Source organism: Monomorium pharaonis, chromosome 3, assembly GCF_013373865.1.
Source record: "Monomorium pharaonis isolate MP-MQ-018 chromosome 3, ASM1337386v2, whole genome shotgun sequence".
NCBI lineage: Eukaryota > Metazoa > Arthropoda > Insecta > Hymenoptera > Formicidae > Monomorium > Monomorium pharaonis.
In genome coordinates this window covers 13396790-13421372 of record NC_050469.1, presented here as the reverse complement: position 1 = coordinate 13421372, position 24583 = coordinate 13396790, and the positions used below count along the sequence as shown (strand labels likewise).

General features: G+C 33.4%; 4 protein-coding genes across 34 annotated transcripts in view; 2 read left to right on the top strand and 2 right to left on the bottom strand.

Moving 5' to 3' along the window:
- LOC105831729 overlaps positions 1 to 6085 on the top strand; it is a 48412-nt gene extending 42327 nt beyond the window's left edge. For all 18 annotated transcript variants that reach the window (XM_012672087.3, XM_036284693.1, XM_036284699.1 and 15 more), the window contains 3 exons: positions 77 to 511; positions 735 to 1208; positions 1336 to 6085. In XM_012672087.3, the coding sequence (XP_012527541.1) occupies positions 77 to 511; positions 735 to 1208; positions 1336 to 1407 (981 nt within the window). In that variant the 3' untranslated portion in view covers positions 1408 to 6085. The remainder of the gene's footprint in view (positions 1 to 76; positions 512 to 734; positions 1209 to 1335) is intronic.
- Positions 6086 to 6474: 389 nt separating this feature from the next.
- LOC105831731 (ubiquitin-conjugating enzyme E2 N) lies at positions 6475 to 12101 on the bottom strand. Of its 4 annotated transcripts, none has more exons than XM_028192333.2 (3): positions 12011 to 12101; positions 9918 to 10179; positions 6475 to 8548 (listed from the first exon to the last, which is right to left on the bottom strand). In XM_028192333.2, exons 2-3 carry the CDS (start codon positions 10160 to 10162, stop codon positions 8338 to 8340), a joined length of 456 nt encoding a protein of 151 aa, XP_028048134.1. In that variant the 5' UTR covers positions 10163 to 10179; positions 12011 to 12101; the 3' UTR covers positions 6475 to 8337. The 4 variants fall into 4 exon arrangements, with proteins under 4 accessions (XP_028048134.1, XP_028048135.1, XP_028048132.1 ...); XM_028192334.2 differs by lacking the exon at positions 12011 to 12101 and adding an exon at positions 10856 to 10989; XM_028192331.2 differs by lacking the exon at positions 12011 to 12101 and adding an exon at positions 10729 to 10866.
- On the top strand, positions 11058 to 21133 carry LOC105836658 (putative elongator complex protein 1). Of its 11 annotated transcripts, none has more exons than XM_036284708.1 (14): positions 11058 to 11184; positions 14929 to 15164; positions 15249 to 15805; positions 16524 to 16952; positions 17031 to 17546; positions 17648 to 17868; positions 17942 to 18348; positions 18420 to 19527; positions 19642 to 19835; positions 19990 to 20245; positions 20331 to 20467; positions 20588 to 20742; positions 20812 to 20872; positions 20954 to 21133. In XM_036284708.1, the coding sequence occupies exons 3-14, from the start codon at positions 15356 to 15358 to the stop codon at positions 21010 to 21012; spliced, it is 3993 nt and encodes a 1330-aa protein (XP_036140601.1). In that variant the 5' UTR covers positions 11058 to 11184; positions 14929 to 15164; positions 15249 to 15355; the 3' UTR covers positions 21013 to 21133. The 11 variants fall into 11 exon arrangements, with proteins under 11 accessions (XP_036140601.1, XP_036140599.1, XP_036140600.1 ...); XM_036284706.1 differs by having other exon boundaries at positions 11064 to 11184; positions 14081 to 15164; XM_036284707.1 differs by having other exon boundaries at positions 11101 to 11184; positions 14913 to 15164.
- On the bottom strand, positions 21134 to 24574 carry LOC105836659 (G2/mitotic-specific cyclin-B). Its single transcript, XM_012680849.3, has 5 exons — positions 24290 to 24574; positions 23055 to 23699; positions 22711 to 22950; positions 22487 to 22605; positions 21134 to 22418 (listed from the first exon to the last, which is right to left on the bottom strand). Exons 1-5 carry the CDS (start codon positions 24317 to 24319, stop codon positions 22163 to 22165), a joined length of 1290 nt encoding a protein of 429 aa, XP_012536303.1. The 5' UTR covers positions 24320 to 24574; the 3' UTR covers positions 21134 to 22162.
- Positions 24575 to 24583: the final 9 nt, after the last annotated feature.

The window sequence follows — 24583 nt, the reverse complement described above, 5'->3', positions numbered from 1 at the left end:
ATGTCAAATTGTACATGATTTATAAGTAGTAACGCAACAATTTTTATAAAAAGGATGTGTGTCGTGCTTTGTACAGGCACCGGACGGTGACACTCAACCAAGCACAGAGGTAGATCTCTTCATTTCGACGGAGAAGATCATGGTTCTTAACACTGATCTGAAGGAGATCATGATGGATCACGCTCTACGTACGATTTCGTACATAGCGGACATTGGTGATCTGGTGGTGCTGATGGCACGGCGTCGCTTCGTACCGCACGAAATGGAAGAAGTACCGAAAATTAACCGTACCCCGAAGATGATATGCCACGTTTTCGAAAGTGAGGAGGCTCAATTTATAGCACAAAGTATCGGACAAGCATTCCAAGTAGCTTACATGGAGTTCCTAAAGGCAAATGGTATAGAGGATCATAGCTTCGTTAAGGAAATGGATTATCAGGAGGTGCTCAATTCGCAGGAGATATTCGGCGACGAGCTGCAAATGTTCGCAAAGAAAGAAATGCAGAAAGAGGTAATCTTCGGGGTGCGATTGTATCATCTTTTCTCACATTTTAATGAGAAAGATATTTTTTTGTCAGTTTGTCGAACTCATCGGAACTATTAATAGATATTCTGTTTATCTCGTTAATTCTCAAAATTGAAAATTAATTTCAACCCAGTTTCCAAGATCAGACTATATATCGTGACACACTTTGTAATTGCATTGAAGTAAAAATTCTCTTACTTGCTTGCAGGTAGTGGTACCGAAGGCGAAGGGAGAGATCCTCGGCGTTGTGATCGTTGAATCTGGATGGGGCTCGATGCTGCCAACTGTAGTCATAGCGAATCTGGCGCCGGCCGGTGCCGCCGCGCGTTGCGGTCAGCTTAACATCGGTGATCAGATAATAGCGATTAACGGCGTATCGTTAGTCGGCCTGCCTTTATCCACGTGTCAGACTTACATAAAGAACTCGAAAAATCAAACAGTCGTCAAGTTAACTGTCGTACCGTGTGCACCTGTAGTCGAAGTGAAAATCAAGAGACCCGACACGAAATATCAGTTAGGATTTAGTGTACAGAATGGAGTGATATGTAGTCTATTGAGAGGTGGTATCGCCGAGCGGGGCGGAGTACGGGTGGGCCATAGGATAATTGAAATCAATAATCAGAGTGTTGTTGCTGTACCGCACGAAAAGATTGTTAACCTTCTGGCTACGTCAGTGGGAGAGGTACGTAAGCGCGTAAAAGTAAAATATTAAGCTTTTAGTGTTTGCTTTGTGTGCTTTTTATTTGATAGAGCAATATCCAAAAATAGAATTATGTGTAAAAGAAAGAAAATATTTCCTTCTTTTCTAGATTTTGATGAAAACAATGCCTACGTCGATGTTTAGGCTGTTGACCGGCCAGGAGTCTCCGGTGTATATATAAAAAGCGTTCAGTTGCCTGGCTGATGCGTAGTGAACAGACAATACATCCACCATCCACTACCATACTATCTGCTACCTTTACTGTACAGGTTATTCTATGCAAATCGCTTTGTGTTTTCGATTCTTATGGGACAATTCGATACATTCACCAGCTCCTGCTTAGTAAATGAAACGTATATAGGTACGTTACGCAGAAACGTTATTAAATATCTACTAAAGCATAATTTATATGACTATCGATTATCGTAAGAAATATACGTGTAGTACTAATCAATGAGAGTCTCTGTAACATAAATTGTTTTCTGATATTTTAAGATACTGTTTCAATACCAATCAGTGCCGATATTTGATTTGTTGCCCGAACGGTGTAAAAATTATCGTAATTAATTGGACATCTGATTTATTAAAAGTTTAGTGAAACGATAGAAAAAAATTTTTATGTTCGCAATACACAAATCAATGTTACAGAGAATCAGATTATTCGCGCCAAGGAAGATGATAGGTGATGCAAATGATGCACATGATTATAAATAGCACAAAGCTCTTTACCAACAGCTGGAGCAGGGCTGGAACTGTATATTACGTAGTTTAATGACGTAGTAATATTTATAAAAAGGATCTCCCTCTATCTCTCGTGGAGACACTTTAAGCTAAAGTGTTTATTTAATCTTTTTTATCTTTAAGGCCGACGAATACTTGCGACGCGACGCCCAAATATATTAATTTGTACTAAAATTACTATCTACCGTAGTAAACTTCGGACGCGTAAATCTCGTGATAAATAACGCCATAGTAATTATATAGAAGAGCACAGTAATGTATTCTATACGTGAGAGGGATTTTTTCACGAGTAGATTAATATGTTTTGCAAGTTACTTTAAGCTGACTTTCGGTAAGAGATAAATAAATTGTGCATGTCAACGAATACACGGAAATGTTGATGAACAAAAATGTTAATTCAACCATCATGTATGCCGACATATCGCTTTATCGACGCTATTCTGTGGTATAATATTCATCTGTATCAAAGATAAAAACGTAATGCAGCACACTCGCTACGCGATATTATTTTTCGAAGCAACATTTAAAAGGCTTTCATTACGCTTTATAAATGACTATCATTTACGAGAAAATAGGCAAATAAAAGATTTTAAATTTTATTTACACCAAATATTGCGACATTCGTAAGTGCACAATTTCCTAATAAATATTTAAAGTCGGTGTACATTTTGAGAAAAAGTATGCGTGTGTGTGTGTGTGTGTGTGTGTGTGTGTGTGTGTGTGTGTGTGTGTGTGTGTGTGTGCGTGCGTGCGTGCGCGCGCGCGCGCGCGCGATTTTTTGTTTCTCGTAAATGATAGTCAATTATAAGCTTGCGAGTCATCTTGTTCCCCGTACATTACATTAATCTTTCACTTTTTCGATCACGAATTGATAAATGTGAGAAATGGCTGTGTATTTAAAAGTTTAGATTTTATAGACATAAGATTGCACTCGATTTAAAGGCACTTTAGAGTAGAGGTCTTTAAATTTTTCAACTTCACATCCTCTAGCTCTTTCTTCTTCTCTTAATATTTTATAAATTTCGCAATCGTTTTAATAGAGATTTAACTTCTTGATCGAATTCTTATAATTCTAATTGAATCTTTAACTTAAAATTCATTATATGAGCTGGTCAAAGTGTTACACTGACAATTTTTTAAATAGTTAGGTACGTTCACGTCTCTTTCGCAATTTTCTCACGCCATTCTAAAATAACATGCATCTCAATTTGAAAAATAATATCTTTTCTCGTTCTTTCTATGAAAGATTAGTGTGAAAACGCTCAAAAAATCTTTTTAATCGACACCTATTTTCTTGCGGAATAAAGTTTGTTTTAATTACTTGTTTCTCGCGCATTTAGTTCATAAAAATAGTCCTAGTAATAATCCTAATAGTTCTAATAGTAAAAAAGGCTTACAGACACCTTATTCGTATCAGCTTGCAGTAAGTCTTCACTTACTATGTATAATACTTACATGTAAAATATGTAAATTGTACTCGACTTAATGTGGCTTCACTGCGTACAGGCATACAAAATGAAATCTAGCTTCTCTCGTAACTCTTCATCGATGGAAAGTTTCTTCTAAAATATGACAGACTGATTCACTTCTGTGTGTAACCCAATAAGATATAAATTACTCATTACTCCAGGAAAATTCGAACTCTCTACAGTCGTACTACTGGAAAAAAAAGAAAATGTCCTCTTCTATATAAATACTATATGCCATAATAATCTAAGTTTTATCTATTTTTGCTGAATTTCTCACCTTTGAGCTACTCTGCTTCAAATATCAAGAAGTGCGATGACAAACCTTGAGATTCCTGACGTCTGATAAAATTTCAATGCCAAAGTACATTGAATAGTGAGACGTAACGACGCGATAGCGAAATACGCATAATTTTTGATGAACTGAAAACTATTCAGACTTTATCTGAGAATGTGCGAATATCATTTTAGAATCGACTTATCTTAATTTACAAAAAGTTAAACTTGTGTTGTCTTTATCTTCTGACATCAAACAGATACGTATAGCATTTAAAGAAAAAGCATTCGTACGTTTACTAATTATATTATGTAAAAGATATCTAATAAATATTCAGAAAATTATCTTTTTGAAGATAGAAGCAATATACTCTCGAAGTCATTCTCGACATTGTCTAAGCCGGAATTGTTTCCATCTACAATAAGATTAGATTTTCGATATTAGTTATACATCTTTCGCATAATGAATACGCTGTTCACGTCTTGAAATCTTCTTTCTTAAACAGCCCAGTATAAGTCATAGAATTTGTGTTCACATAGTATTATATAATACGTATTGTAAAAACAGTCATACATAAACTTGTCTAAATGATGAGAAATGCTAATTTTGTAACAAATAAACTAGTATTTAATCTAAGAAGATTAAACATGTATTATGGGCATCTTTCGCTGCTTCGACATAACGAACATGGATTTTGTTGTAAATTTAAGTTAGCTTTGCAGTTACATTTATATCTTCAAAGATCTTTGATTTGCCATAGATACGATATTTCCTACGGGATAATTCTCCGTGAGGCGCGCGTGGTAAAAAGAATATGTATATAAAAATTTTGCGTTTATGATACCTAGAGATATGTAAAAGCGAAAGTAAAACACGGTGCGCACAGAAAAAGCCTCGTGAGGATAGTCACGTGAGAAATGTTACAAAATATATGTATAATATATGATAATTCTATTACTTCATCGAGAAGGATGTAGCGAAGTACATTACGATATTGCATATCATGGGAAACTGATATATCATTGCGGAGACCTTCATTCATTAACGGACAAATATGTAAATTGCAGAGTATGCAGAAAGTATTATCTTTTGCCGCAATCATCAGAGTCTAGAATAAATCGTGACTATATACGTTAGAGCAAATGAATTTTGGCATAGAAATTTTAACCATATATTCGACAAGCAACACAGAGCGGTATGAATATAATATATGGGATCAAACAAGATGTTATATATTGGGTGGCTGAAACTTATCTAGTCATTACGCTAAGAATAAGATGAATATATATATAAATATATAAATATAAATATAAAGAAAAGTATATATATATATATATATATGTATATATATAAAACCAATATGTGTATATATATATATATATATATACATAAGTTAATACTCAGCCATCGCAAGCCACCCTGACTGAATGTGTCTAGCCACATTTTAATAATATCTGCAACTTGTACTGTCAATCTGGCCTTGCGTGGTCATTACTTGTATATTCGTTAGAGGAAATGTAATACTATTAAATTGTCATTATAAAATCGTTCGTTGACTCAAATTTTATTTAAGAAAAACGGACTTCTTTTATCTCTTAATAACTTAAAAGTAAGTTATTAAAATATGGCTTATTTTGAAGTATTTATGACCATAAATTAATAAATGTAGGTTTATTTGATATTATCTATTGATATTCTTTGCTCTAAATTTGTTTCCTATTGATATTCTTTTTTAGATTTTCTACGATTGTTGGTAAATTACATTTTATATATGAACAAATGCGAGGAGAGAAGATCTATGAACTTGTTTTGCTTATAAATTTAAATAAGCATACATTTAAATTTGCGTCGAAATGAGCACGTTTCGTCGTACAATTAATTTTCTAGCAAGATATTTGTATCGCGATCGTTCTCTTTAACGAGGGCAATTGGCAAATAGTGTCTGATTTATAAAATATTTCGTTGATGACAAAACATGTTTTGCATCATCGAGCCTTACAAAATGAAAAATGATCGTGCAAAGTCAGTGTGAATGGTAGAAAAATTTCAAAATCACAATCGGAATTGCTATAAGTAATTGAGGGGAGAGAAAACCCAGCCATTCATAATAAATAAAAATATCTTACACACATGCGTGCGCGCACGCGCGCGCGCACACACACACACACACACATACATACATACATACATACATACATATATATAGAGCTTGCGCTGTAGCTTCACCAGTCATGAAACATGCTACAAGATATCATGACTGTCTTTATCAATGTTTGTGAGTGTATTATAAGTTATAAACTATAAGTGAGCTATTGAATGTGTATATGGTATATGCTAGTCCACACTAAGAGATACAATAAAATGTAATTTTGAATTCAAATTCAGATGTAGTTATCTGTCACTTTAAAGTACAGTATGACGCATCGATGAAAACGATGATACAGCTTTTCTTTCATTTTTCTTTTCTCTCTTAAAGGCTTTATTTCTTCAAAATATTCCACATGACATGTGAAGCAATGAGGTATATATACATTATGAAGCGTTCATAAAAGCGATCTAAAATTATCTAAACTATTAATATCGTGAAAAGTAGAAGCACCGATGAGCCACTCTTTTCCTTCTAAAACGTCTTAACGAGTTTTTTTATATCCATTTTAGCACCGAGTTAATGTTGACAAGGACATTAATACACTTTGTTATAACAGAAATACAAAATAGTTTATCATTTCAGCCTATTTATATGCTTATGAAAAAAAATCAGTTTTAATTGTTCTCCTTCTGTTAGTACTTTATTATGATATTAGCTTCCACATTTTATTACTAATTACTAACAGCAACATAGAAGTTTATCTAAAATAAAATGTTATTTTGTAAATTTTATTATGTTAACATATTCCAGTAAAGCAATGATCAAACATAAAAAAGGAAACTAACGTACTTAAAATACATAATAAATTGTTAATTACTTAATGAAATGTACAGTATTTAACGTACAATGTACAGTATTTTTTGGATCTTAACGTACAGCTGACGTACGTTAATTATTTCGCAGCTTTTGGAAAATCTTTCGTACCATATTGGCACAATATGATAATGCATACAATAGAATATAATTATTCTATATATCCCAAACTCTTAATAATAATTTCTTTATTATTGCAGATTATCTACAATTGTTTTAACCTATTCCCGTGTCCTTAAATTACAAAACCTCTCCTGTTGTAATTATTTAAAATAAAAAGGAATCATTAATGCGATACCCCCATTTTTTTACATTTTTTACTTATATACTAACTGGTTGTACTTTTTCTCACATTTTATCCAATGAAACATACATTAAGTATAAATCATTGACATTTTTATTAAGCCGGTTATATTAATTTGTTGAGCCAATGAATTATAATAGTCATATTTCTATTAATATATACTATAATTTTGCCATCGTTTTGTTACAAAGATATTGTTTCTACTATTTTTCTATTATATTTAATCACATAATGTACAATATATGTAAATTCAAATTTTCTTTTATGTATGCTCAATCTTGTTACGTTCGTTAATTTTATTTATCAAGTGGAAAATATTTACGTACGTGTGTTGTGTGTATATACACACACACAATTTTTAACCATGTATTTTACATTGTTTCTTCTTCACAATCGTCGTAAAACAATCTTCATTTATATCTTTCAATAAGATCAATTTTGTTATATAGTTGTATGATGAATAAAATTGTGAGATACAATAAAGAACTTTTCCTATTCTTATATTTACACATTATAAGCAATTGGCAATTATTACTAATACATAATGGAAGATTTCTATTCACTCGTAGTTCAATTTTTCCGAGCACAAATTAAATGTATTCGAGTGTTTTTTTGTTATATTACATATTAAAAATTAAATAGCCTCCGCGACAATCTACACCTTGCAATAAAATAATTCTTAGTGTTGAAAGAGTTTACATAGATCGGAAATGCTCTTTCGTACCTTCTTTAATGTATTATCTGTAAGACGTGTGAAATAAATAATAGCTATTACTCATCGACCTTCATCATTTTCTATTCTACGTATGCAAGGATATTTAAATCTATAGTGTATTAGACAAAGACAACCAGTTAGCATACATAGAATTGTTTCAAAGAAAAGAATTTGTATGTTAAAACAGATCTTTCAATTTTATCTTTAAATAACATACATTAGGAAGAAAAAAAGTATAAGTTGCAAATTGCTCTAGTTTTAGTAGAAATATATTTGATTGAAAGAATTATATGTCGCATACTTCTTCTTAATATAATTTAATTTCAAACTTATGTCGCGTAACATATTTTACTTCTCACAAAGAAAGAGAGAGAGAGAGTGGCTTCCTCTTGTAGATACGTAACGTTAATGTAGGAAGATATTTTTTTAATGAGCGATTGAATAAATCCAACAGTGCTTTGCATTTCCCCACGATATAGAAAATATCCATTCTGTTTTACTCTTACAAAACTTTTATTATTTTTATAGCAAAATTGTGGACACAGGTGCCGGATACGGAGTTGGTGCGGGTAAGGTGATCAAAAGTCTGGGAAAGGTAGGAGTAACGTCGCTTTGCTTTGTCGTGGGCGATCTGACAAGGCTGAGATCAGTTGTCCATAGCGTATCTTCGAGTCCATTCTTTGGCATTACGTATCGCTTCGCTTTCATTGACTTTCCAAAGTTCAGCTACATCATTTGCCAAAGGATCATCAGGATTCGGCGCGCTCAGAAGCGCTTGTATGGACAGCAAAACTGTTCTGATTTGAAGCGCTGGACTCCATTTATCCTTGAGAATATCCAGGCAAATCCTGCCCAATCTAGATAAACCAAGACAAATCATACTAAAGCAATATTGTCTAAGATCCGAGTTTTGAGTTTAAAATTGAAATATATCGGTATTTTATTATCATTTCTATTTCTTACTTTATAGCTATTTTCTCATAGCACATGCTCGGTCTAAGGAACAAAATTATCCTAAGATTGTAAAAAATTTTTTAGACTTGTTATTCATTTATAATCTTTGATAAATATGCGAAAAATTATTAGCAGAATTAAATATAGTTAATATCATACACATTTTGTTTTATAACAATAAATTTATATATAAGTACCAAATATATATGTATATTCTTAACATGTATAATTTTACTTGTATATAATATTACATATGTTTATCTATTTTTTTCTAATAATATAAAATTAAAAATAATACATATTTTATAATAACATACTTTTAAACAATGAATGATATATCAAAAATTTTTCATATTTGTTTCATCTCTGAAATAAGTGGGTTACAAAAAAACGTCTGTGAGAAATTAGCAATAGGCATGAACACCGACATATTTCTATTTCAAGCCCAAAATTTTGAATATTCCTGCATTATGTTACAACATATCAAGACAGTAAATTGGAGTATTTACTCAAATTTTGTTTAAAAAATTATCAGATTTTTCAGAACTTTTATTAAAAATTCCAAAATTAGGGAATTTTTTAATGCTTTAAAATATGTTTATTTTATTATGTCTTGTAATGTTTCTCCATGCAATTATTTAAAAAAGTCACGTAAATTTTAAATATTAAATTTGAGAAAGTGTTAAAAATAACATGAATTAAAGTAATGATTTGTCTACGATACACAAATGATGTATTGCTTTTTACTGTCAGTGATTTAAAAAAAAAAACTTGTTCACACATGGGAATGTACATAAATGTAAGTAGATACAAATCTTATATATTACTGATCGATATTTTGCGACATAAAACAATCGTTAAAGCATCAATTTTGTCGCGAATAAAGAATTTAAATTTTAAAGAAAAATTGTAAAAATGATTGAGTATTAATAAAATACCATAAAAATTTCAAAGATATAAAAAAATTCACTGAAAATTCCACGTTTTTTCCCTATATAGTAAACATTCGATAGTAAACATTCTATAGATTACCCGCCTTTGTCATTATCTTAATTGATCCTTTGAAATATAAATATACATAAAGGACTTTAATTGTAATCTAGCATTAAAAAGATTCACGTCTGTTAAAAAGACATTCTTTTGATTTACGCGAAACACAAAAAATGCTAAAAATGACTTGATAAAAATCAAAATGTGCATATTAATAATTGGAAATTTGACAAGTGACAAGATATAATAATCAAAATATATATTGTAAATTTCTATCTTTACCTGTCTATATTTGGATGATATATTTTTGTGATAAACCTAACTTTAGGTGCGGACATTGGGTAATCTTCTGGTAGGAACAATTCGAGCTTAAATAGTCCACCTTCAAATGGCGAGTCTTCAGGTCCCGTTACTATTACGTGAAAATATCTAGCGTTAGTATCGTCTGGTACAGCGCTGATACCAGGAACTGGTTCTTGCATTAATCTTTGAGTTTCTTTAATAATCCTCCGTGGTAACGCTGCCATTGTTTATGCAAACAGATCTGTGAGAAAATTAAATTTAGATTATTGAAAATTACTCTAATATTAAATACATCAAATTGAAATTCTAAAATTCATTAACTTCAAAACGATATCTCCATCATTATTTCTTATTTTCTACTTGCAATTTTTTAAATTTAGAGGATATAAATAATATAAAACAGCTACACTGTGCTTTCTGAGCTCTTTTTTTAACTTTTTCAAGCATAGTGGTATCACAGCGACATTACAGTGTTAAAGTGCAATGTGTGTAACTGGAGTGGTGGTTTTTACTTCTACTTCATTTTTTAAATATATACAGAAAAAAAAAATCTGCTTTGAAAAGATCAACAAACACACGTAATTGTAATACGAATTTCAATTCAACGAGTAATGTAGCGATGAATTGTACTTTATATCACGCTAGAACTTTAATTAAACTTCTTGTACACAGGTTACACGCCAATTGTATGTACATTGTTATCAATAAACCTGATTTTTTTCTTTGTTACAAAACCGTCTCACATTAAACAACAACGAGACGCACTGACGTGAAAATCGTCCCGAGTTACCTCGTCAGCATCTCTCGCATACCATCGGGAGAATTTCTCTCTCTCTCTCTCTCTCTCTTTCTCCCACTCTCTATACAAAACACAATGCTGGTTGCCGAGCGATCATCTCGCATCGCGATTTACAAACCGGATATTCTAACATGTGTCGAGGAAACGGAGGATCGATAATCGCCTATTTCGTGGGCCAACTCGTCAGCGGCGAGACAACGGACGACGAACGGCGATCGGTTATAAGTTTGATAACGTTGACAGCTTTGCCATACCGAGGAGCACGTACGTGACATGCACTCGCGCGTGCGCGCGCGAAGGTTTCGTGCGTGTGTGTATGCGTGTACGTGTAGATCTGCGATGTGCGTAAGTGCGTTGCCAAGTATCGGGAGACGGGTAACCGATCGCCATAAAAATTGCGTGAACGTCGTCGCGGATGACAAACGGGAGCGCGAAACTCCAGGAAGGGTAAGATCCAAGGAACGTTTCCCCCGAGTTCTTCGCATGACAGAGAGAGAGAGAGAAAAAGAAAAAAAGAGCGCACGGATCGCGCGCATCCGATCGCATAAACAAAGGGTGCGAGCGTGACGTAGCTGCGCGGCGATCCGTCCGGTTGGTCCCGGCTCGCCCTCGTTATCGGTCACCCGACGCGGGGATACGTACGACGTTTTCCCTACGGTAAAAAGCTCCCAGTCACGTCTCGGGTGAGTCTTCTCCGGCAGTTTTTTTTCCCCCCGCGACCGGCGCCCTGTGTTCGTCCTCAGTAGAAGCCCTGAGCCTCAACGTCGCGCTCCTTTTCCTGATTAATCGTTGTCGTCGTCGTAGTCGTTGCCGCCGCCACCGTCGTCGTCGGCTGTCGGCCTCGCAGCCGACTCTCCGGAGGAGATGGTAAAAGGTGGGACCCCAACCGGCCGGTGATCCACACCGGATTCGCGGGACACTCGGTCGCAGCCGCTAATTAAATTTCCACCCGTGCGTGGACGTGGTGCCGCGACACGGCTGGTCGGGGGTTCGTCGCTTTGTCGATGGTTTCCTCACAGCCGCCTCTCGCGATTCATTTTATCACGCTGCTTGATGGCGCTGCTTGCCCTCTCGTTCGTTCGTTCGTTCGTTCGTTCGTTCGTTCTTCCGTCCGTCCGTCCGTCCGTCCGGTCGTCACTCACTCGCGGATTCTGTATATTATCTCTATCCACTCGCGCGCGCGAGTCAGCCCGTTGTTCGGCACGCGATGCACCCCGCACACCGATGCCCTTTATTCCGCCCGTTATCTCGGAGAAAGCGTCACCGTACTCACCGAACTACGAAATTCATGAAGTCACGAGAGGCTAGAGTACGGAGTACGCGCCTGGAGTACGCCGAGAGCGCGCGCGCCGACGAGGAGGCAATATCCTTGTTCCTTGGGTTTGCGCGTTACACAGATGGTGAACCTGCATGATTTTACATTTATGTCTACCCTAAGATCAGGTCTACGGAATTGACCAATCATTGTTGAATGCGAGAAGAATAATTTAATGTGATTGGTCGATTCTTTACGGCTTAAGGTGTACTACACCTGTCTGACCTAATGGAGGATTCACACTACATTCAATATTTAACGTATGACGTCCGATATCCAATATAGAAGAACACGTTTTCTGCTGAAGCAAAAGTTTAACTAGCAGCGATTTCTATGGACGGAATTCATAGACCGATCTTAGGCTCAAGCATTGTCTTAAGTCTAGCTTCGAGCCGACTTGAGACTTACTTAACCAATGAAATAACAGCATTGACGTCTCAAGATCGTGCTTAAGCTGGAACTTGAATAAGATTCGACTATGAATTTCGGCCTTTAGTTCAAGAATTGTCTTAAGTCTAGCTTCGAGCCGACTTGAGACTTACTTAGACCCGGTTCCACAACTCACGGTTAACTGCTAACGGAAGATTAATCGACTACCTATCTTTCTCTATATTATTATCTAAGGAGAGACAGAAAATCTATTAACCTCCCGTTAGCAGTTAACCGTGAGTTGTGGAACCGGGCCTTAACTAATAAAATAACAGCATTGACGTCTCAAGATCGTGCTTAAGATGGGTCTTGAATGAGATTCGATTATGAATACCGGCCTATATCTTATTGGATATCGGTCGTAAGATCCGAGCCACTTAAAGGGCCATCTACAATGGAGAGTCGTAGGCCGTAGCAGTAGTCGTAGAAAATGTCTCCACTTCGTATTGCTTTAAGCGGGTCACACACACTTTCCGTAGAACGTAACAGTAAGGTTTTGACCAATCACGTACTTGATTTAGTCGCTTACTGTTACGGTCGCCCAATCCAACATGTCGAAATCTTACTGTTACGTTCTACGGAAAGTGTGTGTGACCAGCTTTACTGTTTACAGCCTACAGCAGACATTGAGCCAATTCATTGCGTGCTTACAATGAGCGTTGGGTCATTCGGGATTAGTTTTTGGTCGCCTTTCTTTGATGGCCGGCTTGTATGTTATTGCTACATCGTTTTTATTCTAGACAGCATTGCCGTAGTTTTACTGTTACGGCTAAAACACTCCATTGTAGATGGCCCTTAACCCGGATCTACAATAGTGTAGTAAGCCTTATACCATAAAGAATTAACCAATTATATTCGAATATTCTTCTCATATTCGATTATAATTAGTCAATTTCTTGTGGCATAAAGCTTACTACAAATGATTTGAAACATCAAGGCTACGTTCAGAAAACACAACCGTTGCACAATAGCTGAGTAATGCTAAAACTCCATGTCTGCGGTGAGCTCCGGCAAACGCATGCGGTGACCAATCAGCAATCAGGCGCAGGTCGGGTTCCGGCAAGTCACAGCAAGCGTTTGAATTCTGATTGGTCACCGCGTGCGTTTGCCGGAGCTCATCGCATACATGGAGTCTTAGCATAATTCACTAATATAATTGGTCTAAATTTATAGCGAATTCGGTTGCTTGCACTAGTGCGCACTGAGTGTATATTAAGGCTTGTTTATAGTCAATTTTTATATTTAAGAATCATCTTAAATTCTTCTTAAAATACTTCTTAACCAGTAAAATAATTTATACAACATTCATAGAATTAATTTTTTGGTTAAATAGTTTTTGAACATGTATTCTTAAATATAAGAATACTGATGTAAAGTATGTAAACAAGCCTTAGTACGTCTAGTGCAAGTAACCGAATTCGCTATTAGAGATTTAACAGTAAGGACCAATAATCACTGACCGCTCACTGATCACTTGTGTTTTCTGAACGTAACCATTCTTTTATTGGTCAATTCATAAAATTCTTGATTCTAATTGGTCGATTAAATAGATTTTTAGCGTCAAGTGAATTACAAATAATCATACCCTTTGACTTATAGGGGATGCTGAACCTGTCCTGTTTTACCAATTATTTTGTGATTATTTCCAATTTATTAATCCTTTAATTGTAATTACAGAATTAAAAATCCTTCTCCACAATTAAAGTACAGACGATAACATAATGCGCACGTAAAAATTTTATACAAAAACGAAAAAAAATTTTAATTTGATTTACAAATAGTACTTATATATAATAGTCAAAGATTACACCTATGAATCTTCTTATTATTCTTATAATATATATCCCTTTTCTATATTTCTTTTTAAATAAAAGTAGATAATTTTGGTATCTGTCAGATAAAAAGCTAGCTTTTTAATAAATTGAAACAATTGACCTTTTGCGGAATAATTTAATGTTTATTTTCTAACTTAATTTTTAAAATTATTTTTAAATTAATTTTATTTATTATTTTATATTTTCGAAAAATTTTTTTAAATAAAAAGCAAACAGAAAAAGAATACATATTTATCCTACGGAGTTAACATACTGTGATTTTGAAATGTTTTTTTACTTGGATTCAAAAGACGTATAAGTCGTATAATAATATGCTACACGATTATATACAGTGACATATGTGTGGTATGTTGACTGTGAGTGGAGTCGACTCATGTTGACTCTAGTTGATTCACGTGGTGAGAGAAAAAAAAGGTTATTAGATAAGTTGATAGTATGTAGCAACTTTTATTAATATAATATATGGTAATTCCAATAACACTTAAGTGTTTTCTTTATTTAGAGATTGTATTAATTTTACTTTAGTACTTAAATTAGCTTATATTTTCTTTTCGTAATAACATAACCTTTCCTGTAAACACGTGCGAGGTTTTCAGCGTATAATTCTCATAGGGAATCTCAAAGGGAAGTAGAAGGCGCATAAAATCTAGGAGCTAGTAGGTACACTTTAAAAAGGAAAAAAGAAAAAAAGAAGTGAGATTTCTGCACTATATAACTTGAAAGGAGAGCTTATCTTAAACCATCAGCGAGACGCAACACAGAAAATGTACAGAATTTCAGAATAAGAGAATTTATATGTAGCGGGAATGTATATAACCTGATCCGAAGAGAGAAGAGTGAAAATTAAGGTAATATTTAATTTTATGGAAAAGTAGAGCGAATAATTTAAAATAGCATTACAAGAATAATATTTAGACGTTATACAAAAGCAGATTGGAGATGGTTTGATCTACTATCTTGCGGAAACTTACTAAAAAGAAAAAAGAAAAGACAAGTGTGAAGAAAATTTGACGCATCGTTAATTTATTGAGAAGAAATCATGAGGAATCTCGTTGTCAACGAGAAAAATTGTAGAAACGTCTACAATGTATTTAAAAACATAGAAACAAATCAAAAACTCTCAGAATGTGTAATATGTACTGTCAGTTTAAATAATAATGACACATACATATTATTTGATGGTCATCTCTATGTAGTAACAGTTGAAAGTGATAATATTATTGATATAGATATTGGTCAATATTCCTCTTCCAAAATAATTGCAATGGAGTATTGCATCACTCTGCAGGAATTGTACTGTGCCTATGAATCAGGCGACATTGCCTCAATCAACCTAATGGATCCAACTAGTGTTGATTATAAAGTAATAGCAACATTCAACGAAGGCTTGCAGTGTATGAAATTTAGTCCAGATCATGAATTAATTGCTATTGTATCAAGCGAAGGAATTTTAAACACTATGGTATTAGATTGTCAAATATTATCAGAGGTAATACTAAATCGAACTTTTATCAAATTTTATTTCATCACTTTTATTATTTATTTAGCTTTTATTTATTTATTTTTCAATGTTATTGCAATTCTTTTAAGAAGAGTTTCAATCTTTTATAGAAAATAACTGTAAAATTTGTTGCTTTGTTCTTGTTTTCTTACATTTGCAATTTTTGTTTGTAAGAAATAGATTTAAATTGCTTATCTAATTCCATACAAGATTGAACTTAATTTCTTAATGCTTATTATTGTTTGGAGGTTTTTTTTATTTTCCAAGGAATATAGTATTGTGATTTGTTTAATCCTTATGTTGGCATTAACACTTTGCTTACTTTATGAATCTAATCACAATTTATTGAATTATTGAACAACATTGGGTAGATTTTACTTGTTTTACACCACATCTTTCCACAGTGATGTTTAGATTGAAGAAGAATAAAAGAAGTCTCTTCAACACTGATATATAAAGTCACAAAAACTGCACTATCTAGCGCTTAATTTATTTGGTTGGCAAAGTGTTAAATTCAGGTTTTAGATTATTTTGTTTGACAAATGATTCAACAAGTGCTATATGTGTTTATATAAATATTGATATAGTATTTTATACTTAGTAAATTAAATAAATAATAAATATTAAATGTAATAAATATTATTTGTGATATTATATTACAAATTTTTTCAAATTATAGTGAAAGAGCGAAATTATAATTTTACAGGCATATTTATATTCAGATGAGTTTGGGCAGAATCAATTTGTTACTGCTGGTTGGGGTAAGAAGGAAACTCAATTTCATGGTTCAGAGGGTAAAGCAGCAGCTCAAGCTAAACCAGAACAATTAATCCCGAACGAAGATGATGACGGTCGTATTCACATTACTTGGCGCGAAGACGGTGCTTTATTCGCCATCAGTTTTCTACACAAAGAAATGAAAATTCGGCAAGTTAAAATATTCGGCCGAGCAGGTATTCTATACTGGACCAGTGAACAAATCAATGGATTGGAGGCATGTTTGGCTTGGAAGTCATTTTCAAATTTGATTGCTGTAACTCAGATATTGAAGGATAAATATGAAGTTGCATTTTTCGAGAAAAACGGCCTTAAATACTCGGAACTGTTGCTCCCTTTTAAATCGCAAGAAATGAAAGTATGTTGAACATTAAAACGTGCGACTTTCGAAAATTGTTTTGCAGAATTTCAAATTTCCTTAAATATATATTTACAGGTGAAAGATCTGCTTTGGTCACCGTGTTCAGATGTTTTGGCTATTGTTTGTCACGAATCAAAACGTTTGTCAAAAACGAATAATATGCTAATACAATTATGGACTGAGAATAATTGTCACTGGTATCTTAAACAAACTCTTACCTTTTCTATGGAGAATCCACTGTTATATGCAACATGGAGTAATACAGTAGATCCTAATAAAAAGGAATTGATTTACATGACAACAAACGAACTTACTTTCTGCTCGTTTAATTGGTATGTGAATCATAGTAGGGGCAAAACTGTGGATGATAAAGCAGTGGTTGGGGTCATTGATGGAGACAAAATCTTAGTTACCAGTTTTAGAATAGGAATTATTCCGCCGCCAATGGCGCACGACTCTATAAAAACTGACGAAGCGCAAAATGCAATTATCTTTGCACCAAATATTGATAATAAAATATCTTCGATAAGCAGTAATGAATTTTGTACAGCTTCATGTACTAATAAGTTGACGTTTTTCCAGCTGGCAGAGGTAATTTATTTTAACTTAAAATTATATGAGCTATAATGAAAAAAGAATCTATTTTTCTATTATATAATTTAAATATGTAAAATATTTTTTATATGTTGTAGGATTTCTCAACATACCATATTGCAAACTTGTGTAGCATTGATTTTAGTATACTAAACCGTACTGAAGATTTAAGTATTAAAGACAATCTATATTACTACATGCATCATTTTTTATGGTTCACAAAAGATATTATGTTGTTTTCTATAATTACTGAGAAACATAATCTTTTGTGTGTTTTATCTCTAGATAAAACAAATTCTGAAAATAGTTTACCAATACAGTATGTTTTGCAGAATTACAAGATATATACATGTATATGTAATAACATTTATCTAAACTTGAACTTTTTACAGGAAGGTGCATGTTTTGGATTATCCAATAGAACATATAATTTCTTCTTCCGATGGAAATACAGTTTACATAAAAACAAAGGAATACATATTTAAGTATACACGAGATGGACAATTTGAACAAACAAATATGATATTGAACAAATTGTGCGTTCAAATGGAAGTTACAAAAATTAATTCGAAAGACGTTATCTTTGCTTTGTCTTCCGAATATAAGTTTTTGATTGACGGAAAAGAAATTGCTAAGAATATTACAGGTTTTTATATACATAATGATTTCTTGCTTCTTACAACACTGCAACATACATTGATTTGTGTTCCATTGAACGAAGTTGGTATGCAGCAGCTAAGTAAACATGATTTAACTTTGAAGCCCTGGTTAATGGAGGTGAACGAGAAGTCACTTAGACGTAAATACATATTTTTATTATCTCTTTGTATAGAGTATTATACTTTTCTGATTTTAAATGCATTATTACAGATATCTATATCAGGCGACTGGAAAAAGATTCTCGTATAATAGTGGCGGTATCAAATGATTCGAGAACAATTTTACAGATGCCTAGAGGAAATCTAGAATGCATACAGCCAAGAGCATTATCTTTAAATATACTAAAATATCATCTTGATAACTGTAATTATGTGATTGCGCTTGACATTATGACTAAACAACGTATAAACTTAAATTTAATATACGATCACAATCCACAATTATTTTTGGATAATGTGAACAAGTTCGTAGAAGATATTATAGAACATAATAAAATTAATTGGTTGAATCTGTTTTTGTCAGAATTACAAAATGAAGATGTCATCGAGACAATGTACGCGAATTGTTATACAGATCGTGATATAAAATTTGACACTGGAAGTAACAAAACTACAGTTAATAAGATAGACGAGGTCTGTAAATTACTAAGATGTGTCATGGAGAAACATGAAGAAGCAAATAATTTAACACAACCAATATTGATAAGTTTGGTGAAAAATCAACAAAGACAAGGATTTGAAAATGCACTTACTAGAATCAAACAAATCAAAATGGAAGATGCAAAAAAAATAGTGCTACGTAGTTCTTCCGTATCTGCCCACGAAGCACTGAAATACTTATTCCATTTCGTAAACATTGAAACACTATATGATATTGCATTAGGCATGTATGATCTCGAATTTGCACTGTTTATAGCCTCGAAATCGTCGAAAGACCCAAAAGAATATATTCCATTTCTGAATAATTTGAACAAATTAGAAGAAAATTATATGAAGTATTCTATTAATGTATACCTTAAACGTTATGAATTGGCTTTAGAATTTATATCTAAAGATTTAACTAAGTTTGAGGAATGCTTAGATTTTATACGTAGTCAGAAATTGTATAAGAAAGCATTGAAATTGTTTGGGAAAAATACTGAAGAGCATAGAAAAGTGGCTGGAGTTTATGGAGAATTTTTATTAAATGAAGGAAACTACCAAATGGCCGGTACTATGTTTTATAGAAGTGGTGACCTTAATAAAGCTTTAAAAACATTTAGTATATCAAGTAATAATTGGGAAGATATAATCGCTATATCAAAAGAAATGAAATTAAGGTAAAAATTCGTACATGCATGCATGAAAAAATATTAGCCTTTCGTCATTAGAATTTATTATATTATGCTGTTCTATATCATACATATAAGAATTAATGTTTTTTTTTCAATTAGTGCAATAGATTTACATGAACTTTATAAGGGACTTGTTAAAAATTTGAAGGCAGAGCGGAAGTATGAACCTGCAGCTATCATATTGAAAGAATATCTAAATGACGTCGAAGAAGCAGTTGCACTCTTATGCGAGGGAAGAATGTGGAAACACGCAATACGGATAGCGCTTGATGTTCAGCGTTCAGATCTGAATGGTTAGAAAATGGATTATGAATCAAGTATATATAATCAATGTTAATAATCAACGTCTACTATTATATTGTATTGTATGCGAAAAGTAATGGTTTTCATAAAAGTGAGATTTAAATTTAATATAGTGTATTCAAATTTTCTGTTATATTTTTATAGAAACACATATTATTCCTGGAGTGAAAGAGCATGCAGAACATGTAATTTTACAATTAAATAAAACGAAAGAAGATTTCCTTAGATATAAATCACGTCTTGCTGTAGTGAGAAAAGAAATGAAAGAAGCACAATTACCTCGTGAAGAAACTTATGATGAATCAGAAATTAATAAAGAAATTCCGGATTCCATTAGTGACATCAGCAGTATTGCAGATTCTACTTCAAGTCGAATATCACGAATATCTATATCTTCTGGGTACATATATAATTTTCTAAAATTATTTTAATAACTACATATAAATTATAAATTTAAAATAAAAAATATGGAAATATCGTTTTAGCAAAAGTTATCGATCAAGTAAGAATCGTAGAAAACAAGTGAGAAAACTGCTCAGTTTAAAGGAAGGCAGCACGTTTGAAGATATAAGTCTGATACATGCCCTTTACCAAATCATGATTAATACGTATAAAGATGGAGGTTTGTTTATAGAAATAATATAAATTCGCATTATAATATTATTGAAAAGATCGTAGAAAATATTAATCTTTCAATTCTAATATATTTTTTGAATATAATAAAAACAATTTTTATTTTTAGACGAATGGTACAAATTAGTACAGGTGCTTTATCGATTTAAATTCGATGAAAGCGCAGAAAAGATCATAATTGAAGGAAAGGAATGCCTTCAATTAATGGAAAGTAAAAAATCTGAAATTTGGGACAAAACTCCTACAAGTTTAGATTTACTTATGGTAGTTAATCATTACAAAAACATGTTCTAGTAATTCCTGAATTATGCTTTACATTTCTCTTAATTGCAGGAAAAACAAAATATGACAACAGCACAATTTCAAGAGATTATTGCGTCCATTAAACCAATAGGCAAGTGCTCACACAAAATTGAGTAATTTAATATTTCTTGCATTCATCAGTTTTTGATAATTTTTGTTTTTAATATTTCAGAACACTGTATAAAGACTCCACCTCCAATTGAGCCACCATTTTTGCCTAATTATTTTTAAACTTTCTTTTTAAATAAATGTAATATAAATCTGTTAAATATCTTTTAGACACTGCGTAAATTGGTGTAAATGTGTAAATATTTTACACATATAATAAATACACGATATTAATACAGATAAATATAGTAATTTAGTTATTTATTTACAAAGATATGTGTGTAGAGTTGGTAGATTAATCCATATTATTATAGTACTATAATTAAATTTGCAACTAATAAGGCCTAAATATATAATTAACCACTAGTATTCAATCTTAAAATAGAGTCATGCATATATTAAACATCTAAATTTGGAAATGTTAAAATTTGGATTGCTTAACAATATAAAATTTTATCTTGTTTCAGACACGCGCATACTTACATATTAGTTATTTTATATATACATATTATAGGATACAGTAATATAAAATGTAAAAGAATATTTCTTTATCACCATATTGATAAAAATTTCCTATATGGTATTTCTCCAAAAATAATTTTCACTTTCATGCACACATCTTTTATTGAATTTATACATTTCAAAATAGCAATCGAAAGAACTTAACGATACTCTCCCATACCAATTAAGATAGACTACTTTTGAGAAAATATGGATATAAAAGCACAAGAAAAAAAAAGAAATATGTCTTAACTACTCACATATTTTCATGTAGTGACATCAAAAGTATCTGTGTAGGACTTATATATCAAAATTAAAATATTATTATAATCGGCTAGGATAAAAACTAAAAGTTTTATTTAATATTTCATTATAAAAGATGCGTTTTATGTTCTCGCTATACCTAGTTTCACTACGGCAGTCCAAAATAAAGTCCATCAGTATTACCTGACTAAATTTTCATGCATTATAATAACAAATGTTTGTATAAAGTTCTAAATATATGTCGTTTTTGTTCTCATTACGTGACTAAATGAGAATAGACTTTTCAATAAGAAATTTGTGCATTAAATGTCTAGCGCGTACAAGATTCATTATTTTGATAAACCTTTAACTTCATCTTTAATTTTTTTTTTAAAGACGCGATTGCTCTCCTTCATGAATCATAATGTCCATGATCGATAGGACATTTAATGCGATGCAAACAAACACCTTATTGAAAAGATCTCTCAAAATCAAGATTTGCTCACAAATTCGATTGTTTATTACAACTTTATGACTCGTTGTTTCTTGCAGCAATAGCAAGCATAATTGGCGACTTAAGCTCTGGTCGAATACTAATTTTCATGTATTTTACATGGACGTACTTCTTTCTCACGGCTTGATATTTACTGTTTTCCGCATCAACTATGATGGTAGCTATATCATATACTGCAGGTAACACATCGTCCTTGGAATAAGTGCTGTAGTGTGCTAGAGTATCTGTCCAGATAACCTTGCCTTCGTCCTCTTCATCATTACCAATAATTCTACAATAATTGTTATTCATTAATCCAAGTTATCAAGATGAAAGGATATAAAGATTTCGCTTGCTTACAAAAATGCTAAATAAATCGCTGCTGCTGCGATTAGGCTAGGTGGATAATGACACATTTCATAGTGAACCAAGCTTTGCTCGAGGAAATACTTTGCCATTGTGTGATGAATAGGGAGCGCCTTAAAAAACCATTATTTCAGACATTCGAAAAGTTGCAGTGTTAAAAAAATATGAAATAATAAAATTAAAATTAAAATCCCGAGCGCGTTTACACACACACACACCTTTCCAGCTTTGCTGTATCTTCGCAGGAAATGCAATGGTAATGGTCGTCCGAACGAATAATCCAAGTTTTTTACAATAAGCATTTCCATGTTCAATATATCTTCCTTTGAGTACGCCTTGTCTGTGATGTACACGAAATCACTTATATCCGGCGAATACATTTCTTCATACTTGCTAGCAATAAACATGGCCGTTACGCCTACCAGCTGCAATTTCTTCCTATCTATGGTACGGAAAACCTGCAAGAACAAAACGTGCGTATGTTACTTGAATCGTAGTTTCCTCTTAGCATAAAATTAAGAAACATTTGCGCATCTGCTGAGGCAAATTTATTGTGTCTTACTTGTAAAAAGCGATCGATAATTGCAATGGAGAGGTACAATGTCTCTTGCATCAAATGAAACTGTTGATGTACTTCTACCAACCAATCTACCAACACACATCTCATCTTAGGTGTGACCTCCTGACCCGTTAGATACCCTTTCTTAATGGGGAACTTTTTCTCTAATGTTCTCAAGTAATCATGTATGTCGTTGGTATAAAGAGAAACTAAAATGGGATTTTTTTTATCTTGCTCGTCAATGTCTTCAAACTTTAATAGATCCGTTGAAAAAGCTTCCCTCTTCTCTCTCTTTTCACTAACAAGATCAACTACACCTGCGCTAGGAGCATTATTTACATTGGTAGATGTTTTCACAACTGGTTTTACAATTTGCACTAGTGGCTTCTCAACTGGTTTTGCAGCTGGTTTCACAGCTGGCTTTGCTGCTGGATTTGCTACTAGATTTGGTGCTGGTTTTACAGCTGGCCGCTTCGGTATTGTCACTTTCTTCCTTTGTAATAAACTAATCCTGTCGATTGGTTCGACGCCCCTTGTTGTGTTAACTTTATTACTTATCTCACCTAGCGCCGTTCTTTTGCCTTTTGCCGGCACAACAGCCACCGAGGGCTTCGCACTTTTAATGTTCTCCTGATTCGCATGGTTCACCTGAAACATATTTAAAAAATTAACGATAAAATTTGAAAAGAATGTAATATTCTAAATTCTTATAAAAAATCTCTTGTAAAAAAGATATACGTTTTTACGATGTTAAAGTATATTTTTTAATTCTTCTTCATGTAACAGGTTTAAAACCTGTTTTTTCTCTCTTACGCAAAATGTACGTATCGCGAGGAAGTTACGGAACAGTAGCGCAGACTCAAGCCATTTATAATTCTCTTGTTTACAAAACGCTCAAATATAAATTGAAGATACTAATACACGACTTTCTCGATGCTCAGGCACATTCCTCATTCGTCGATTATGTCGCATAAACATCGCTCGACGACGAGGGAGAAACTTGCCACGGATCATTCCTCCAGAATTCGTTTTGAGTGAAAAATTGTTCGCTCGTAGAGGAGCATTCCTTCGCACTCGACGAGCGGTCGCCAACGGACGGCGCGAGGAACGTGAGTCGTGCGCGGGTTAAATAGACATTTAGGCACGCGAGGCATTTAAAGATGTCAGGCAACCGTTGAGGGTCGCATCACCTACAGAAAAAGTTTCGCGCTCGCGAAAGCGAGGTATCGTGCTCTCACCGTGACTGCGGTCCGATTTCTTGTCTCCATTGTCAGCCGCAGTACAGAGAAGCCCTTCTTTCCTCCGTCGCAGGCAAGGCACCAAATATCCTTCGAGAAGTGAGCCGTTCGTCGTTTCAGGCTCGAGCGGTCCTCCCGTCCTCCGGTTCACGAGTTAGTAACGACTTTCGCGGTTTGAATTATTTTCCGGTACGGTCGCTGTCGGCGACTGCGCACTGAGGCGGAGCCAGGGTCGGGCCTTGTGAAATTCACGCCCAAGAACTTGTGATCTACGGGCGACCCAATCCAATTCTC

Bases quoted from the DNA above. Each gene is read 5' to 3' on its own strand.
- LOC105831731 (XM_028192333.2), bottom strand. From the start codon at position 10,162: ATGGCAGCGTTACCACGGAGGATTATTAAAGAAACTCAAAGATTAATG. The intron at 8,549-9,917 runs GTAAAGATAGAA...TGGTTTATCTAG, and splicing joins TATCATCCAAATATAGACAG to ATTGGGCAGGATTTGCCTGG.
- LOC105836658 (XM_036284708.1), top strand. From the start codon at position 15,356: ATGAGGAATCTCGTTGTCAACGAGAAAAATTGTAGAAACGTCTACAAT. The intron at 17,547-17,647 runs GTAATTTATTTT...TATATGTTGTAG, and splicing joins CGTTTTTCCAGCTGGCAGAG to GATTTCTCAACATACCATAT. The intron at 17,869-17,941 runs GTATGTTTTGCA...AACTTTTTACAG, and splicing joins GAAAATAGTTTACCAATACA to GAAGGTGCATGTTTTGGATT.
- LOC105836659 (XM_012680849.3), bottom strand. From the start codon at position 24,319: ATGGAGACAAGAAATCGGACCGCAGTCACG. The intron at 22,951-23,054 runs GTAAGACACAAT...TTGTTCTTGCAG, and splicing joins TTATCGATCGCTTTTTACAA to GTTTTCCGTACCATAGATAG. The intron at 22,606-22,710 runs GTGTGTGTGTGT...TGGTTTTTTAAG, and splicing joins GATACAGCAAAGCTGGAAAG to GCGCTCCCTATTCATCACAC.